General features: G+C 46.0%; 1 protein-coding gene and 1 long non-coding RNA gene across 2 annotated transcripts; both read left to right on the forward strand.

Annotated features, from left to right (window-relative positions):
* The first annotated feature begins 656 nt into the window (after positions 1-656).
* On the forward strand, positions 657-16,306 carry tktb (transketolase b). The gene is made up of 13 exons (XM_029718264.1): positions 657-896; positions 7,506-7,623; positions 7,809-7,922; positions 8,093-8,190; positions 9,329-9,520; positions 9,598-9,725; positions 10,314-10,510; positions 10,605-10,769; positions 11,981-12,137; positions 12,260-12,390; positions 13,260-13,440; positions 14,682-14,801; positions 14,874-16,306. Exons 1-13 carry the CDS (start codon positions 790-792, stop codon positions 15,044-15,046), a joined length of 1,881 nt encoding a protein of 626 aa, XP_029574124.1. The 5' UTR covers positions 657-789; the 3' UTR covers positions 15,047-16,306.
* LOC115165263 (uncharacterized) lies at positions 903-1,727 on the forward strand. Its single transcript, XR_003870117.1, has 2 exons — positions 903-1,070; positions 1,119-1,727. It is a non-coding gene; the product is annotated as an uncharacterized LOC115165263 (long non-coding RNA).
* Positions 16,307-20,073: the final 3,767 nt, after the last annotated feature.

A 20,073-nucleotide genomic window follows, 5' to 3' on the forward strand; every position in this document is an offset into this window, starting at 1 on the left:
TGACTCAGACTGGTTCCCAGTGTAACCCTCTACATGACTCAGACTGGTTCCCAGTGTAGCCCTCTACATGACTCAGACTGGTTCCCAGTGTAACCCTCTACATGACTCAGACTGGTTCCCAGTGTAGCCCTCTACATGACTCAGACTGGTTCCCAGTGTAGCCCTCTACATGACACAGGCTTCTTCCACTACATGACTCATCAACAATCTCCCTGACCACCTTCCTCTGATCAAGCCATGCACTGTCCCTCCATCTTTGGAGGATGAATGCACTCACAGACTTTGCCTCTATTGGTTGAGCTAGACAACGATAGGCTACTCATGATGTATTATTGGTTACCAAGACAACGATAGGCTTCTCATGACGTATTATTGGTTACCTTGACAACTATAGGTTACTCATGATGTATTGGTTGTTTGTTTTTTTTGCTTTTGATGGCTTTGAGATTATTATGAAAAGCGCTATATACATTTATAAATTAGAACGATTATTATAATATTGCAAGTAAAATAAATATATTAGCCGTTACGTTATGTACGCGCTGACGTTTACATACGCAGGTTACGTTGTGTCGAGCGTGGTGGAATGAGAATGCGCCTCAACCAATGAAAACGTGTGGTGACCGCCCCGTTCCTACGGCGTCCAGGATAATTAAATATAAAACCTGTCTCATTCATTTTTCCTCCTCGTTTATAACATCTGTTGAATGTTCAGCTCGTCTTCCCGAGTTGAACCGACACCGAAGCTGTGCAGCTCTTCTAGCCAAGCGGTTTCCATTTAGCTCAGTCATGGCTAGTTACCATAAACCCGACGAGAAGACCCTGCAGGGGCTGAGAGACATCGCTAACAAGCTGCGGATCAACTCCGTCAAGGCAACATGCGCCTCCAACTCCGGGTGAGGTGTTTTTTAAACCACTTTATAAAAGTTGGAATTAATGTATCTTGTTAGTTAACATGATACATTGAACTGCGTGGACGTGCTGTATTTCATATGGGCTGGTTATCTTTGGTTTAGCTCGTTAGTTAACTAGTTAGTTAAAGCAAGTACACGACGTTTCCTTTTTTCCAGGTGTAATTCAGGGCCGTTTGAAGACAGTTTGGTGTTGAGGTTTACTAGGTGTAATTCAGGGCTGTTTGAAGACAGTTTGGTGTTGAGGTTTACTAGGTGTAATTCAGGGCCGTTTGAAGACAGTTTGGTGTTGAGGTTTACTAGGTGTTATTCAGGGCTGTTTGAAGACAGTTTGGTGTTGAGGTTTACTAGGTGTAATTCAGGGCTGTTTGAAGACAGTTTGGTGTTGAGGTTTACTAGGTGTAATTCAGGGCTGTTTGAAGACAGTTTGGTGTTGAGGTTTACTAGGTGTAATTCAGGGCTGTTTGAAGACAGTTTGGTGTTGAGGTTTACTAGGTGTAATTCAGGGCTGTTTGAAGACAGTTTGGTGTTGAGGTTTACTAGGTGTAATTCATTCCTCCTGGTATTTCCTCTACATAGACGAGGGAATGAAATACAACCACAGGTCAGCTGTATTCGGGATGCTTTGAACATTTAAATAAACTTAACATTTGACGACTTTGTTAGAGTACATTTTTATTTTTTACATAATTTTTTTTTTAAGTTTGACATTTTATTCAGCCAGTAATGAGACGGGAAGAAACGGTCGGTAGATTTATCGCTGTTCTCAGGTGTAACGTTTTGTGACACGTGATGGGACCAAGGCTCTGCATTTTACACTTTTACATTTTAGTCATTTAGCAGACGCTCTTATCCAGAGCGACTTACAGTAGTGAATGTATACATTTCATACACTTAATAAATGTTTTTCTCCGTACTGGTCCCCCGTGGGAATCGAACCCACAACCCTGGCGTTGCAAACACCATGCTCTACCAGCTGAGCCATGCACATGAAACTATAATATTTAATGGCTGTGTGTAACCAGAACATAAGTTCAGTCTCCTTGTCCATACACTGCTTTCAAGGTAAGGACACAAACACATTGTAATTTGTAAAGTGTTCGATGTTACCTAACTAAAGTAGCTGGCTAATATTGCTAGCTAGACATCTGCTTAAAACTGGTATCGTTTTAAATGACCGTACATTTTTATGGATGCACCATCCAGCCTTGCTTTTGGTTAACTTTGATTAGATAGAATCTAGATCTGGGTATATTCATTCATTCCACTGTTTCGCTTCCGTTAAACAGAATCAGATGAATTGAATACCCCACTGGCATCATGACCATGTGGAATATATCTTTTCTTTTTTTAAACATTTTAGCAAAGATAAAACATCACGTGGAGAGATGTGGTGGCCTTCTGTCTTAGATTTAAAGATTGAGTCCCACCATGCGTCCAGACAGCATCCTAGTAAAAATACTGAATAAAGAATGAGTGTGTTTGGTGGGGAGGAGGAGGGTTAGAAATGACCTTCTGTTCCACATTAACTGTTTGTTCTCTCTTCAAGCTTGGAATCTGCTGAGTCATGGACTTCTGCTCTAGCTACCTGCAGCGCAGGGGTATTGATGTAAATATATTAGTTGGGCTCCTCTCACATTGCAGAGAAGTATTTAAGCCGAGTCGAACTACACCTTTTTCTCACCGTTATTGCCACAGTACAGAAGTGGTTCATTCTCAACATGACATTCTCAACGTGTTTGTCACTGTGTGGAGAAAGAGCCGGGGACACTGTGGTTTTATGTGCCTGAAATTGCAACCTAATCACTATGTGGGTTAGTGCAATACATTTTGACCAGACATTTTTTTTATTGCATATATATAATCATCATTTAGGTATAATCTACATTCTGTTAGTGTGTGGGTAAGGGACAGTACTGAAAGGCTACAAAATAAGTTGTCCCCATCGGTAAGTTTGTCACCCCAGAGCAGTTCTAGCCGGTCTGTCTGCCATCGTGATGCCAACTCCTTGTCACTATGGAGTTGGTAAGAGCTCAGACAGATCCGGGACCAGGCTAAAGCAACTCCACTGTTGCTAAGAATTTAAATGTAGTTCTCAAAGATGCAGATTCCTTTTTGAATTCATGAGACAGTATCTTTCCAGGCCAGATGTTATTGTATGTGTTTTTTTTTAATGCTTACAACATTAGGTAGAGAGAAACTCACCTGTGGCTTAGATAAAGGCCCGTCTTTCAATTAAACAATGTGGGTGGAGCCAGAATGTTAATTTGGCTTCTTTTCACGTCGTAAGATGACCCTAATGAGGAAAGGATCATTTTCAGGTATGAAGGACCAAACCTGTTGATAATCACTTCCTGGTCTGTCAGATGCCCAGTTGTCCACATCAACAGTATCCAGCTCTGATTCTGCACTAGTTCAGTTTCCTGGTTGTTTTTTTAGATAACGTAAGCTGCCTTTGGCTTAAATAAATGCCACGTTGGGTATTAATGGGTTAAATCGGTCTAGCCTACTTCCCAATTATAGGCCTAGATTAGGAGGAGAGTTAATTCATTAGGCCTAGGCTACTATTCACTAAATCATTGATTTTATTACTGACTACTACAATATATAGCTATGTTAAATTGTATGCTTATCTTGCAATGTTTCAGTTTATGGGTAAATCCATTTGAGTTCAATCACGTTAATTTATTTTTGGACAGCATCCCCTGTGGTTTAAACACAACTTTCCATACATGCTTGCCCATGGAAGAAGTGGTTAGAAAATGTTGTTTTTTTTAACCTGAATGCCAAAACATTACGGTGCTTGAAGTTGATCCATTTTGCAAACCATGAGACATCCATGTCTTCACCACTGGAGAAGATTAACTGTTGTATTTGTCATGTTTTAAAGCTTAAAATCACTTAACAGAAAAAAGAGATCTCACTTAAACTTGTTTTACACGTTTAATCTCCCTTAAACGTGGAAACTTTAAAAAAAGTTTACTGTTATAAGACGGTATTTCCTGGTGTCACTTTCTCCCTGTTTTCAGTAATAAACGTCACCTAGCCAATGAGACCACCTCAGAGCAGGCTCAACCTGCCCAGCTCCTTTATCCTGAACAACGGGGAGAAACCAGAAATATGGCCTGTGTGGCTCCTCTTCAGTTAAGACTGATAACTTCCTCTGAACTTCCTCCTGACTGGCTGTGATTGCACACCTCATGTACTGTCCAGAAAAGGGAACCAGTTTGAAGTATGGTGAAGACTAACCTGTTATTGCTAAATAACAAAAAATGTTTTGTCACTTCCTGGTATTCAGTATTCAGACAGTTGCCCACAATGAAAACAAATAACCTTCCCTGTAAGGGAATCATGGTTTATCAGGTTTAGGCTTTTCTTAGAGAAATGAAGAGTAGCCTGTTTTTTTAGAAGTCGGCCTATAGGTGGACCTGGGGTGCGTTCAGTTATCAACGTTTCTAGATTTGTACGGAATGACACGTTTCCCCCAAAACGGAGCTCATTGTTCTTCAACAACCTTTTTTGAGGTACGTTTTTCTCCCGTGTGGTGGGTCAATATAAGGATGATTATCTGAACTAGTAGAACTCGTCCAGCACAACATATCGGCCGCCATAATAACATTTACATTACATTTTAGTCATTTAGCAGACGCTCTTATCCAGAGCGACTTACAGTAGTGAATGCATACATTTCATACAATTTCATACATATCATACATTTTTTTTTCTGTGCTGGCCCCCCGTGGGAATCGAACCCACAACCCTGGTGTTGCAAACACCATGCTCTACCAGCTGAGCTACAGGGAAGTCACCTCAACTGGCTGTTTCTGTACCGTTTCCGTTCAATTAAACATTGTACACCGTTCTGTCGTATTGAACGCAACCCTGGTCTGCAGCTCATCGTTTTTTCATTATCGGTGACTTGATTGGTTCTTTATTGGTCCTCTTCTACACAGATGTAACAACTGCTTTGTCTTTTTTTAAACACATTTTATAGGATGTTTTTGCTGAAAATCAAAACTGCTTTTACAGAAACTACTGTTTTATTTTACTTTTACTTTTTAAAAAAAAGTTTACCCAAATGCTTCAGCTGTCAGTATTTAGTGGTAACTTTGACTAAACTTTTCTGTTTCAGCAGGTGTCTGATACTGGAAGATCACCTTGTGGGTAAACGGTTGTATGCCATTCTGTTGTCGTTTTTAATGGTGAAGATTGCAGTGACTGTTTGATTCTGTGTAAACACTACTAACAGCTCGTCCCAAATGGCATCCTATTCATACAGAACCCTATGGGCCCTGGTCGAAAGTTGTGCACTCTAAAGCCATTTGGGACGCAGCCTTACACGTTCCACTGAATGACCCCATAGGGACTGGAGTGTTGACATGTTCAGGTTATCAGGAAGTAGATATGCTATTGGTCAACGACGCATGAGATTACAGGAAGTGGCGATACTATTAGTCAATGCATGGCTTTTTCAAAACTACCAGATTTTGTAATATTCTAAACCACCACTGTCCTCCTGCAAATAACTGTTACCACGCTGCTTGGCTTCTCTGTGGAGAAACTGTCCTGCTGAGTCATAAGTCTCTCCTGGGTATGAGGCCTCTTTCTCCCTCATGAAGTCCAGGGCTTTGCTGCTTGTGATCAGTTAGTCTTCCCTGGGAAAATATCCAGTGAGCTACAAGTGTTTGGCACAGTGACATTTTGTTGTTTTGTCTCTGTACACCAGCACTTTAGATTAGAAAAGACGTGCAGACTGTCAGATTTAATTTCAGGATATTTTCATCCATATCGGGTGAACCGTTTGGACTTTTTGTACTTAGTCCCCATTTTATGGAACCAAAAGTATTGGGACAAATTCACTTGTGTAGTAAAGTATTTGGTCCCGTTTTGTGGATGTTTCAGATTATTTTTGTGCCCAAATTTCAAGTGCTTTGTAAGTTAATTCAAGTGCAGTCATTAAAACCATCAAGGGCTATGATGAAACTGGCTCTCATGAGGACCACCACAGGAAAGGAAGACCCAGAGTTACCTCTGCTGCAGAGGAGAAGTTCATTAGTTAACTAAGAAACCACTACTTAAAGACGCCAATAAGAAGACTTGCTTGGGCCAAGAAACACAAGCAATGGACATCAGACTGGTGGAAATCTGTCCTTTTGGTCTGAGTCCAAATTTTTGGTTCCAACTGCCGTGTCTTTGTGAAACGCAGAGTAGGTGAACGGATGATCTCTGCATCTGTGGTTCCCACCGTGAAGCATGGAGGAGGTGTGATGGTGCTTTGCTGGTGACACTATGATTTATTTAGAATTCAAGGTTCACTTAACCAGCATGGCTACCACAGCATTCTGCAGCGATACGCCATACCATCTGGTTTGGGCTTAGTGGGACTATCATTTGTTTTTCAACAGGACGATGACCCAACACACCAAGCTGTGTAAGGGCTATTTGACCAAGAAGGAGAGTGATGGAGGGCTGCATCAGATGACCTGGCCTCCACAATCACTCAACCTAGTTGAGATGGTTTGGGATGAGTTGGACCGCAGAGTGAAGGAAAAGCAGCCAACAAGTGCTCAGCATATGTGGGAACTCCCAGTTCCTGCCGCTGAAAAACATCCCCACGACATGATTCTGCCACCACCATACTTCACCGTAGGGATGGTGCCAGGTTTCCTCCAGACGTGATGCTTGGCATTCAGCCCAAAGAGTTCAATCTTGGTTTCATCAGACCAGAGAATCTTGGTCTGAGTGTCTTTAGGTGCCTTTTGGCAAACTCCAAGCGGGCTGTTGTGGCTTCTGTCTGGCCGCTCTGTCCTGATTGGTGGAGTGCTGCAGAGCTGGTTGTCCTTCTGGAAGGTTCTCCACAGAGGAACTCTGGAGCTCTGTCAGGGTGACCATCGGGTTCTTAGTCACCTCCCTGACCAAGGCCCTTCTCCCCCGGTTGCTTAGTTTGGCCGGGCGGCCAGCTCTAGGAAGAGTCTTGGTGGTTCCAAACTTCTTCCATTTAAGAATGATGGAGGCCACTGTTCTTGGGAATGTTCAATCCTGCAGACTTTTTTTTTGGTACCCTTCCCCAGATCTGTGCCTCGACACAATCCTGTCTCAGAACTCTACGGACAATTACTTTGACATCATGGCTTGGTTTTTGCCCTGACATCCACTGTCAACTGTGGGACCTTATATAGACAGGTGTGTGCCTTTCCAAATCATGTCCAATCAATTGAATTTACCACAGATGGACTCCAATAAAGTTGTAGAAACATCTCAAGGATGATCAATGGAAACAGGATGCACCTGATCTCAATTTAGTCTCCTAGCAAAGGGTCTGAATACATATTTTAAGGCATTTCCATGTTTAATTTTGTACATTTGCAAAAACCTGTTTGCTTTGTCATTGAGGGATTGTGTAGATTGTGGACTTTTTCTATTGAATCCATTTTAGAATAAGGCTGGAACAATGCTGAGAAAGTCAAGGGGGCTGAAGACTTTGCGACTGTTCATGCGACTCTAACGTGATGGTTTGGGTTGCCATTAACAGCTGGTTGTGATGTCATGTTTCACTAACAGACTGCTCTCCCCCTCCTCTCCCTCTCTCTCCAGTCACCCCACCACATGTTGCAGTGCAGCAGAGCTCATGTCCGTGCTGTTCTTCCACACGATGCGTTACAAAGCTACTGACCCACGCAACCAGTGCAATGACCGCTTCGTGCTGTCTAAGGTGATCATACCTGCCCGTGCACACTCTTCCACACACACATGCCCCCCCCCAACCCACACACACACACTCACACACTTTACACACACAGTTCACCTGTCAAGGGTTCTCTTCCATTTCACACTACATTTCCCATGCTCTCCTCTGCGTCGTTTACGGTGTTCTGATTGGCTGCTGCGTTCCTCCAGGGTCACGCTGCACCAATCCTGTACGCTGCCTGGGCGGAGGCGGGCTTTGTGAAGGAGGCTGACCTGGTCAACCTGAGGAAGCTGGACTCTGACCTTGAGGGTCACCCCACACCTGTAAGTAACCCCTGACCCCTGACCCCAATGTACTGAAAGAGTTGTTCAAAACGGAAGAACTGATCAACGGGAAGGGGGATGTGTTTTTCCTATAGTTAAAACGTTTTCATTGGCGACGCCTTAATGAACATGGTCCAGCTCAGGTTTGACTAACACTGACTGTTCTACAGAAACTGGAGTTTGTTGACGTGGCAACGGGGTCTCTGGGACAGGGGCTGGGGGCTGCCTGCGGGATGGCTTACACCGGGAAACACTTCGACAAGTCCAGGTACACACACACACACACACACACACGTGTATATCCTCCAAAACCTTGACACTATCCCTCAAAGCACCTGTCACCCAGCTGTGATGTTCTCAGAAAGTTAAGGGGTACCCACTGAGGGTGTTGACAGTTTTAAAATCAAATCAAATGTATTTATATAGCCCTTCTTACATCAGCTGCTATCTCAAAGTGTTGTACAGAAACCCAGCCTAAAACCCCCAAACAGCAAGCAATGCAGGTGTAGAAGCATGGTGGCTAGGAAAAACTCCCTAGAAAGGCCAGAACCTAGGAAGAAACCTCGAGAGGAACCAGGCTATGAGGGGTGGCCAGTCCTCTTCTGGCTGTGCCGGGTGGCGATTATAACAGAACATGGCCAAGATGTTCAAATGTTCATAAATGACCAGCATGGTCAAATAATAATAATCATAGTAGTTGTCGAGGGTGCAACAAGTCAGTAACTCAAGAGTAAGTGTCAGTTGGCTTTTTCATAGCCGATCTTTGAGAGTATCTCTACCGCTCCTGCTGTCTCTAGAGTTGAAAACAGCAGGTTTGGGACGGGTTTGGGACGGGTGGCAGGTTTGGGACGGGTGGCAGGTTTGGGACGGGTGGCAAGAGCCTTGTGTACTCTTTCTGAACAGACAACAGTTATTCTATGGCTTTGGTAAATGTATTTGGATTAATCAAGGGGGTTCTGCGTCTCGTCCAGAACCCTTCGTACGGCTATGATTCTATAAGGAAATAAATGAATTGCAACACTGGAACAATGAGTTGTAGGCTCATGTCAATCAGAGCAGGGAGGGATCATAGAAGGTGAATCTAGTTCTGTGAGAGGTACAGTCTTCTCTCAGCCATGGCAACGTATTGGTCTCTTAGCATAAATTACAATGTTACGCAAACCATAAGCCAGGACTGGACCAACCCGAATCAACTCTTAGAATATCAGGCCCGGGTTGAAAATCTACTTTTATCAGATCTGGCCAAATAATAGGTCAACCGGAAACAAAACAGTCAAAACAGAGAGGTGCAGGATCTGGCTCAAATGAAGAGTTTTAATGACTGGTGCCATCTTGAACAGAATTTTTTTTTTTTGAGTGACAATCTGTTTACGAATATGTAAAAAATGTAATTTGTGTGTCCCTAGTTACCGTGTGTACTGCATGCTGGGTGACGGGGAGTGTTCAGAGGGGGCTGTCTGGGAGGCCATGGCGTTTGGTTCCCACTACAACCTGGATAACCTGGTGGCTATTATCGACGCTAACCGCCTGGGACAGAGTGAAGCTGCTCCTCTCAAACACGACATGGACGTGTACCGCAAACGCTGCGAAGCATTTGGGTCTGTATCCTCTCTTGTCCTCATCTCCTACTGTCAGTCTTCCATACTGCCCTGTCTCTAATTCTTTAACTGTGTAGGTGGAACACGTATGTGGTGGATGGTCATGATGTTGAGGAGCTGTGTAAAGCGTTGTGGCAGGCCCAGCAGGTGAAGGGAAAACCCACCATGATCCTGGCCAAGACCTTCAAGGGTAGAGGACTCAAAGGTATGGGAGGAGCCTGGGGGAGCAAGGGGAGGAGCCTGGGGGAGCAAGGGGAGGAGCCTGGGGAGCAAGGAGGAGCCTGGGGAGAAACAATTTGTGGAGGCATCCCAATTGGCACAGCGGTCTAAGACCGCTTGAGGTGTGACAACAGACCCGGGTTCGATCCCAGGCTGTGTCACAGCTGGCTGTGACTGGGAGACCCATGAGGCGGTGCACAATTTGGCCCAGCTTCGTCTGGGTTAGGGGGAGGGTTTGGCGGGCCGAGATTTCCTTGTCCCATCGCGCTCTAGTGGCTCCTGTGGCGGGCCGGGTGCAGTGCACGCTGACACGGTCTCCAGGTGTAAACTGTGTTTCCTCCGACACGTTGGTGCGACTGGCTTCTGGGTTAAGTGGTCATTGTGTCAAGGAGTGGTGTGTTTGTTTTGGAGGAAGCACCGCTTTTTTGTTACCATTTTTCCTTTGTTTTATTTAAACTCTGCATTGTTGGTTAATAAGGGCTTGTAATTAAGCATTTTAAGGTAATGTCTACACCTGTTACTCTGTGTGCCGTTTATTTCATTATCAGTCAGTCTGTCGATTCCTCTTCTCCAGGCATTGAGAACATGGAGAACTGGCATGGTAAACCCATGCCTAAGGACCGGGCCGAGGAGGCCATTAAAGACTTGGAGGCTCTGATTCAGAACCCCAACAAGACCATCTGCCCCGAGCTACCTAAAGAAGATACCGCCCCCGCTGACCTTTCACCTATCAGCCTGCCCTCACCGCCTAACTACAAGATTGGGGATAAGGTGAGACCCCCGCCTCCCCCGTAGAGAGAGACGCCCCCGCCTCCCCCGTAGAGGGGGACGCACGGTTAACCCCCTCTCTCCTCTCTCCCCCTAGGTGGCTACTCGTAAGGCGTATGGCGTGGCCCTGGCTAAACTGGGTCAGTCCAGTCAGAGGGTGGTCGCTCTGGACGCTGACATGAAGAACTCGACCTTCTCTGAGATGTTTCACAAGGCCTTCCCTGAACGCTTCGTGGAGTGCTTCATCGCTGAACAAAACATGGTGAGATGGAGGGAAGGGAAGAGACTGGGGGGAGAGGAAGTACATGGTGAGATGGGGGGAGGGGGAGAGGAAGAACATTGATCCCTGATTCGCTATCCCCTCACAATGATTATCCAATTGGAATTCTTATTGTTTTTCCCCCCACAGAACACATTGGTATCAGTTGCTAAGCAACCGTTTGTCCAGATGAAACCAGTCTGTCTAAAGTAGCTAGTTGACTTCAAAGTAAATACATACCGACCACACAACCGCTTCGTTTTAAACCTAAAAATACAACATGCCTAGCTAACAGCTAAATATTAGATTTAATTTTATTTTTAACTGTTATAATTCTAAATTTGAGGCTCCATATCTTGTCAAGGACAATATTGTCATTTCCATTGAGCAACCCTGCTGTAAATCCAGCCCATATTGATCTTTGAGATTGCTGAAAACCCCCAGACTCTTCGGCAAGGAGTTGAATGTTCGCTGAAGAGACTGGTAACGTAGTAAGACTGAAGCCATCTTTCAGTCCAGGAGTAACATTAACCTAGTCTGTCCTGTTACCTCAGACCTCTACTACCACATATCTACAATACATTTAGTGTTACCTCAGACCTCTACTACCACATATCTACAATACATTTAGTGTTACCTCAGACCTCTACTACCACATATCTACAATACATTTAGTGTGTTACCTCAGACCTCTACTACCTCATATCTACAATACATTTAGTGTTACCTCAGACCTCTACTACCTCATATCTACAATACATTTAGTGTTACCTCAGACCTCTACTACCACATATCTACAATACATTTAGTGTTACCTCAGACCTCTACTACCACATATCTACAATACATTTAGTGTTACCTCAGACCTCTACTACCTCATATCTACAATACATTTAGTGTGTTACCTCAGACCTCTACTACCACATATCTACAATACATTTAGTGTGTTACCTCAGACCTCTACTACCTCATATCTACAATACATTTAGTGTTACCTCAGACCTCTACTACCACATATCTACAATACATTTAGTGTTACCTCAGACCTCTACTACCACATATCTACAATACATTTAGTGTGTTACCTCAGACCTCTACTACCTCATATCTACAATACATTTAGTGTTACCTCAGACCTCTACTACCTCATATCTACAATACATTTAGTGTTACCTCAGACCTCTACTACCACATCCATCCATATAATTGTTTAGGTGAGCGTGGCGATTGGCTGTGCCACGAGAGACCGCACAGTGGCGTTTGCCAGCACCTTCGCTGCCTTCCTGTCCAGGGCCTACGACCACATCAGAATGGCCGCCGTCTCCGAGTCTAACATCAACTTGGCTGGTTCTCACTGCGGCGTCTCCATCGGTCAGTACTGTGTGTCTGTCGATCTCTGCGTCTCAAATCTCACCTGTCCCGCCTTTCCTTCCAACAATCAAAACTCTACTTCCCTTTCCTTTGACCAATCACACTGTACTTCCTGGCCCCAGGTGAGGATGGCCCCTCCCAGATGGCGTTGGAGGACATTGCTATGTTCCGCGCTATCCCAACATGCACTGTGTTCTACCCCAGCGACGGCGTGTCTGCTGAGAGGTCTGTGGAGTTGGCTGCCAACACCAAGGTAAGAACCACACACCTATTGAACGTAGTGCATTGTGGGGGAGTTATCCCCAACCTGGACTCGGACCGGGTCCAGCGACTGTTAACCCAACACCCTAGTCAATAACACCCTAGTCAATAACACCCTAGTCAATAACACCCTAGTCAATAACACCCTAGTCAATAACACCCTAGTCAATAACACCAACAGATCCACACCACGTTATTTATTTATTTCACCTTTATTTAACCAGGTGGGCCAGTTGAGAACAAGTCCTTTATTTAACCAGGTAGGCCAGTTGAGAACAAGTCCTTTATTTAACCAGGTAGGCCAGTTGAGAACAAGTCCTTTATTTAACCAGGTGGCCAGTTGAGAACAAGTCCTTTATTTAACCAGGTGGCCAGTTGAGAACAAGTCCTTTATTTAACCAGGTGGCCAGTTGAGAACAAGTCCTTTATTTAACCAGGTAGGCCAGTTGAGAACAAGTCCTTTATTTAACCAGGTAGGTTAGTTGAGAACAAGTTCTCATTTACAACTACGACCTGGCCAAGATAAAGCAAAGCAGTTCGACAACATACAACAACACAGAGTTACACATGGAGTGAAACAAACATACAGTCAATAACACAGTAGAAAAATAAGTCTATATACAATGTGAGCTTTAATAGTTTGTTGCCCGTACCAACTGAAGTTGTTAAGAGACGTGACTTGGTGCAGCTGATTTTTAATATCAGGTACCAGAATATACAGGAATATATTAATCTACCTTCATTATAGCCTCTACATACAGTACACATTGTAGATAAAACACCACTATACAAATCCATGAGAAATATACATGGGGACTAATAAACCTGGACTGCCTCTTAGTGTCCGTCTATATATTTCAGGGAATCTGTTTCATTCGCATCACCAGACCAGAACTGAAAGTGATCTACGACCCCGACGAGAAGTTCGAGGTGGGCGTGGCCAAGGTGGTACGTCAGTCCGACAGCGATAAGGTGACGGTGATTGGAGCTGGAGTGACTCTGCATGAAGCCCTGGCTGCTGCTGACCAGCTGGCCAGCGAGGGTAAGAGCTCCTCCTGGTGGCCCGGCAGGGAATTACACCACAAACGGTGTCCAGGGCCCTTATTTATAGGCTGTTTACACAGGCGGGACAAATCTGATCTTTTTTCCCCAATTTGGACTTTTGACAGTAATTGGGCTTCCTGACATTGTGTCTCAGAGTAGGACTGCTGACCCTGGGTCAGGTCTCCCTGGTCCATGTACCCCCTGTATATAGCCTCCGCATTGACTCTGTAATGGTACCCCCTGTATATAGCCTCCGCATTGACTCTGTACCGGTACCCCCTGTATATAGCCTCCACATTGACTCTGTACCGGTACCCCCTGTATATAGCCTCCACATTGGCTCTGTACCGGTACCCCCTGTATATAGCCTCCACATTGACTCTGTACCGGTACCCCCTGTATATAGCCTCCACATTGACTCTGTACCGGTACCCCCTGTATATAGCCTCCACATTGACTCTGTACAGTAACACCCTGTATATAGCCTCTACATTGACTCTGTACCGTAACACCCTGTATATAGCCTCCACATTGACTCTGTACCGTAACACCCTGTATATAGCCTCCACATTGACTCTGTACCGTAACACCCTGTATATAGCCTCCACATTGACTCTGTACCGGTACCCCCTGTATATAGCCTCCACATTGACTCTGTACCGGTACACCCTGTATATAGCCTCCACATTGACTCTGTACCGTAATACCCTGTATATAGCCTCTACATTGACTCTGTACCGTAACACCCTGTATATAGCCTCCACATTGACTCTGTACCGGTACCCCCCTGTATATAGCCTCCACATTGACTCTGTACCGGTACCCCCTGTATATAGCCTCCACATTGACTCTGTACCGGTACCCCCTGTATATAGCCTCCACATTGACTCTGTACCGGTTCCCTCACAGCTCGAATTGCTGCCAAAGTTGTGACTTGGTGTGAATTTTTATGTAAATTAGATTTTATTTCATTTTCAACAAAGTGGCAAAAATGTCTACAAACTTGTTCACTTTGTCATTTGAGGTATTGTGTGTAGATGGGTGAGAATGTATTCCATTTAGAGTTCAGACTTTAACCACAAAATGTGGCTTAAGTCAAGAGGTATGAGTACTTCCTGTAGGAACTGTACCAAATGGATATAGGCCCTTTGGTGTTAATAATGAAATCTATAATTTAATGCTATTTGATCGAGACTTTGGGCTCATTGTGTGTGTGTGTGTGTGTGTGTGTGTGTGTAGGAGTGAACATCCGTGTGATTGACCCGTTCACCATCAAGCCCCTGGATGCCGCCACCATCGTGTCGAGCGCCCGGGTCACCGGAGGGAGAATCATCACCGTCGAGGACCACTACAGAGAGGGTGGGTGGTGAACTGTTCCAGCTAACCCTTCTGTGGTGGGGGGCAACATCTTACCCGTGTTTCTCTGTCCAGGGGGTCTCGGGGAGGCGGTGCTGTCTGCAGTAGGGGAGGAACCTGGTATCGTAGTGACCCGCCTGGCGGTGAACCGGATCCCACGGAGTGGAAAACCTCAGGAGTTACTGGACCTGTACGGCATCAGCGCCAAACACATCGTCAACACCGTGCGCAAGACCTTCGCCAACTGAGACCGTTGTCGTCTCATCGCTTGCCTCCCAAAATGGCACCCTATATTCCCTACGTAGTGCACTACTTTTGACCAGGTTTCCTATTTGGGCTAGTGCACTAGATTGGGAATAGGGTGCCATTTGGGGGGGGATGTCTCTTTCCCTCAAGTCTGTACACATTTACCAACTTCATGTTCTCTCTCTCGCTCTCTCGCTCTCTCGCTCTCTCGCTCTCTCGCTCTCTCGCTCTCTCGCTCTCTCGCTCTCTCGCTCTCTCGCTCTCTCGCTCTCTCGCTCTCTCGCTCTCTCGCTCTCTCGCTCTCTCGCTCTCTCGCTCTCTCGCTCTCTCGCTCTCTCGCTCTCTCGCTCTCTCGCTCTCTCGCTCTCTCGCTCTCGAAAGAGGGCGTAAAACCTCTACTTCCCTCCCATCTACCACTAGTGTTAAACAGAACAGGGCTCTCTAGCGCCCCTTGTGGCTGTAAGGCAGAGTGCAGCTCTGTCCTGCTGTACAGAATAGTGTTGCAGCAGCAGAGCCAATGGGCTAGCTCTCAGTGGAGAGGGATGAGTGGATGGTCTTGACCATCCCTGAAGGGTAATATGCAGTAATGTTTCTAGATAACTCTTTACACACCTTAATGCAGCCTCGTTCTAATCAACCCTCTAATTTAGTTTTCTGCTAAACTGTAATGGAGCAATAAGGCCTGAGGGGGTTATGATATATGACCAATATACCACGGCTATCTGTCTGTTTCAAATGAAACTAAATGTTTATTTCTTTTCAGATCTTTCTGTTTCTCGGTTGGTCTCTTTTACGTTCCAGCTGCTAACAATTACCTTTTCAACTCTTTCCACATTCCATGTGTTCTAATGGTTCCGCGTTCCATGTGTTCTAATGGTTCTGCGTTCCAATGGTTCCATGTGTTCCAATGGTTCCACCTGCTTGATAATGAACCTCTCCGTAGCGCTGTTAGACACCATGCCAGCTCCACCAGGAACTGAATGGTTCCTGGTCATGGTCTTAATTAGCAGTGGAACTGATGCAGGGAATTTACATTCAATGGACCTGAGTTCTATGTAATGACTTGTTGTAAACTTTAAACTGCTATATGATCTACTGTGTTCTTCTAGGCTGGTTGTGGTGATGACCTGGCTCGTGTTGCTTTCTGGGTATTATCTGACCTCTAGTATCTCTGCACAGTCATGTCTGATGCTGCCAGTCAGCGGTTGGTTGGTTTGCGTTGCCATGGTAATGCTGAAATAATAAACTACAATTTGACCCAATGTTACTTGTTTGGAATCTTCTTAAATGTCACATTTTCCCCAGTAAAGCCCCGCAGGACAGTTCGAACCACGTGGAACTGGTGAAGCCCCGCAGGCCAGTCAGAACCAAGTGGAACTGGTAAAGCCCCGCAGGCCAGTCAGTTTAGTTGGGACCATGTGGAACTGGTAAAGCCCCGCAGGCCAGTCAGAACCAAGTGGAACTGGTAAAGCCCCGCAGGCCAGTCAGTTTAGTTGGGACCATGTGGAACTGGTAAAGCCCTGCAGGCCAGTCAGAACCAAGTGGAACTGGTAAAGCCCTGCAGGCCAGTCAGAACCAAGTGGAACCGGTAAAGCCCTGCAGGCCAGTCAGAACCGGTAAAGCCCCGCAGGCCAGTCAGAACCGGTAAAGCCCCGCAGGCCAGTCAGAACCGGTAAAGCCCCGCAGGCCAGTCAGAACCGGTAAAGCCCCGCAGGCCAGTCAGAACCGGTAAAGCCCCGCAGGCCAGTCAGAACCGGTAAAGCCCCGCAGGCCAGTCAGAACCGGTAAAGCCCCGCAGGCCAGTCAGAACCGGTAAAGCCCTGCAGGCCAGTCAGAACCGGTAAAGCCCGCAGGCCAGTCAGAACCGGTAAAGCCCCGCAGGCCAGTCAGAACCGGTAAAGCCCCGCAGGCCAGTCGGAACTGGTAAAGCCCTGCAGGCCAGTCAGAACCGGTAAAGCCCTGCAGGCCAGTCAGAACCGGTAAAGCCCCGCAGGCCAGTCAGAACCGGTAAAGCCCCGCAGGCCAGTCAGAACCGGTAAAGCCCCGCAGGCCAGTCAGAACCGGTAAAGCCCCGCAGGCCAGTCAGAACCGGTAAGCCCCGCAGGCCAGTCAGAACCGGTAAAGCCCCAGCAGGCCGCAGGCCAGTCAAGAACCGGTAAAGCCCCGCAGGCCAGTCAGAACCGGTAAAGCCCCGCAGGCCAGTCAGAACCGGTAAAGCCCCGCAGGCCAGTCAGAACCGGTAAAGCCCCGCAGGCCAGTCAGAACCGGTAAAGCCCCGCAGGCCAGTCAGAACCGGTAAAGCCCCGCAGGCCAGTCAGAACCCGGTAAAGCCCCGCAGGCCAGTCAGAACCGGTAAAGCCCCGCAGGCCAGTCAGAACCGGTAAAGCCCCGCAGGCCAGTCAGAACCGGTAAAGCCCCGCAGGCCAGTCAGAACCGGTAAAGCCCCGCAGGCCAGTCAGAACCGGTAAAGCCCCGCAGGCCAGTCAGAACCGGTAAAGCCCCGCAGGCCAGTCAGAACCGGTAAAGCCCCGCAGGCCAGTCAGAACCGGTAAAGCCCCGCAGGCCAGTCAGAACCGGTAAAGCCCCGCAGGCCAGTCAGTTTAGTCAGAATTGAAAGTAAAATGTGAACAGTAAAGGTTTTATCTGTCCACCAGATTGCATTTTACCTTGTGAAGACGCCAATACGCTGGATTGCAGTTTGGGATTAGGCTACTTTACAGGTGCAATGTTTTTCCTGTAAAAAGTATTGGAGAAAGAGTAGCAATTACAATGTCACCCAGCTAATTTGCACGTTGGCTTCACGTTGACGTTAATTTCCCTGGTGGTTAGCAGCAAACGTTACACACCAACTCTGTTCTGGCATCTCTGGCTCGACCACGGCTCTTCATGAACTCATAACCCCACAGATACGTGTCTTTTATTCCCAGCGCTGACTGCCGACAGGATTTCCTTATGAACTAACTCACTCAAATCTTTGGAATTGTTGTTTTTTTTTAAATATTTTTGGTCTGTGTAGAAGTTAGTCTAAGCCGTTTGAAGTCTCCAGGAGGGAATCTTCTATTTCATGGAAACTCCTGAAGTATGAGAAGGTACATGGTAACCTTTGCATTTAATATTTTTTTAACGTAATTGCCTTTGTTTTTCTATCAAGCGGGATTACATTTTAGGTAAAAGACGGGGCCTAGTGGAAGTCTACGCCCCTTTCACAGTTTGCTGCCTCAAAAATTAATCTAAAAAGGATTTCTGATTTTTGTCCTAAAGATCTAAAAAAAAATTTAAGCTCCACATTTTCAATGTAAAAGTTAAATAGCTTTTTAAAAAATTATATATAATTTAGAAAAATGTAAGCTGTCTTGATTGTCCAGATGCAGATATAGTATTAACTGAGAATGGATCCACAACATTGTAGTGACTCTGTAATGACAGAGGAGAATAGTACACTACATGGCCAAAAGTATGTGGACTCTGCAATACAGATGCCCTGGAACATACTGATGTCGGGGTGTAGAGACAGGGTATGTGGACACCCCTTCGAATTAGTGGCTTCAGCTATACCCGAGCACAAAGCCATGCAATCTCCGTAGACAAACATTGGCAGTAGAATGGCCCCTACTGAAGAGCTCAGTGACATTCAACGTGGCACCGTCATAGGATGCCACCTTTCCAGCAAGTAAGTTTGTCAAATTTATACCCTGCTCGAGCTGCTCCCGGTCAACTGTAAGTGCTGTTATTGTGAAGTGGCAACAACGACTCTCAGAACGGGACCACTGAGTGCTGAAGCACATCGCCCTTAATTTCCTGTCCTCGGTTGCAACACTCGGTTCCAAACTGCCTCTGGAAGCAACGTCAGCATAACTATTAGTCGGAATAGGTTTCCATGGCTGAGCAGCCGCACACGAGCCTAAGATCATCATGCGCAATGCCAAGCGTTGGCAGGAGTGGTGTTAAGCTCGCCGCCATTGGACTCTGGAGCAGTGGAAACGTGTTCTCTGGAGTGATGAATCACGCTTCACCATCTGTCAGTCCGATGGATGAATCTGGATTTGGCAGATGACAGGAGGGCACTATGCATTTGGGCAGGTAGTGTTAACTGTAAAGTTTGGTGGAGGAGGAATAATGGTCTGGGGCTGTTTTTCATGGTTCAGGCCCCTTAGTTCCAGTGAAGGGAAATCTTAACGCTACAGCATACAATGATATTCTAGACGATTATGTGCTTCCAACTTTGTGGCAACAGGTTGGGGGAAAGCCCTTTCCTGTTTCAGCATGACAATGTCCCGGCCACAAAACGAGGTCCATACAGAAATGGTTTTTCGAGATCGGTGTGGAAGAACTTGACTGACCTGCACAGAGCCTTGACCTAAACCCCATCGAACACCTTCGAGATCAATTGGAACGCCGACAGCGAGCCAGGCCTAATCGCCCAACATCAGTGCCCGACCTCACTAATGCTCTTGTGGCTGAATGGAAGCAAGTCCCCACAGCAATGTTCCAACATCTAGTGGAAAGCCTTCCCAGAAGAGTGGAGGCTGTTATAGCAGCAAAGGGGGGGACCAACTCCATATTAATGCCTTCCCAGGAGAGTGGAGGCTGTTATAGCAGCAAAGGGGGGACCAACTCCATATTAATGCCCATGATGTTGGAATGAGATGTTGGCCAGCAGGTGTCCACATACTATTGGTCATGTAGTGTATGTCTTCACACCCCAGAGTCAGTACAAGCATATCGCTACAATAACATCTGCTAACCATGTGACCAATAGCATCTGCTAACCATGTGACCAATAGCATCTGCTAACCATGTGACCAATAACATCTGCTAACCATGTGACCAATAGCATCTGCTAACCATGTGACCAATAACATCTGCTAACCATGTGACCAATAGCATCTGCTAACCATGTGACCAATAACATCTGCTAACCATGTGACCAATAGCATCTGCTAACCATGTGACCAATAACATCTGCTAACCATGTGACCAATAGCATCTGCTAACCATGTGACCAATAGCATCTGCTAAATATGTGTAT

This window comes from Salmo trutta, chromosome 28 (assembly GCF_901001165.1).
Source record: "Salmo trutta chromosome 28, fSalTru1.1, whole genome shotgun sequence".
Lineage (NCBI taxonomy): Eukaryota > Metazoa > Chordata > Actinopteri > Salmoniformes > Salmonidae > Salmo > Salmo trutta.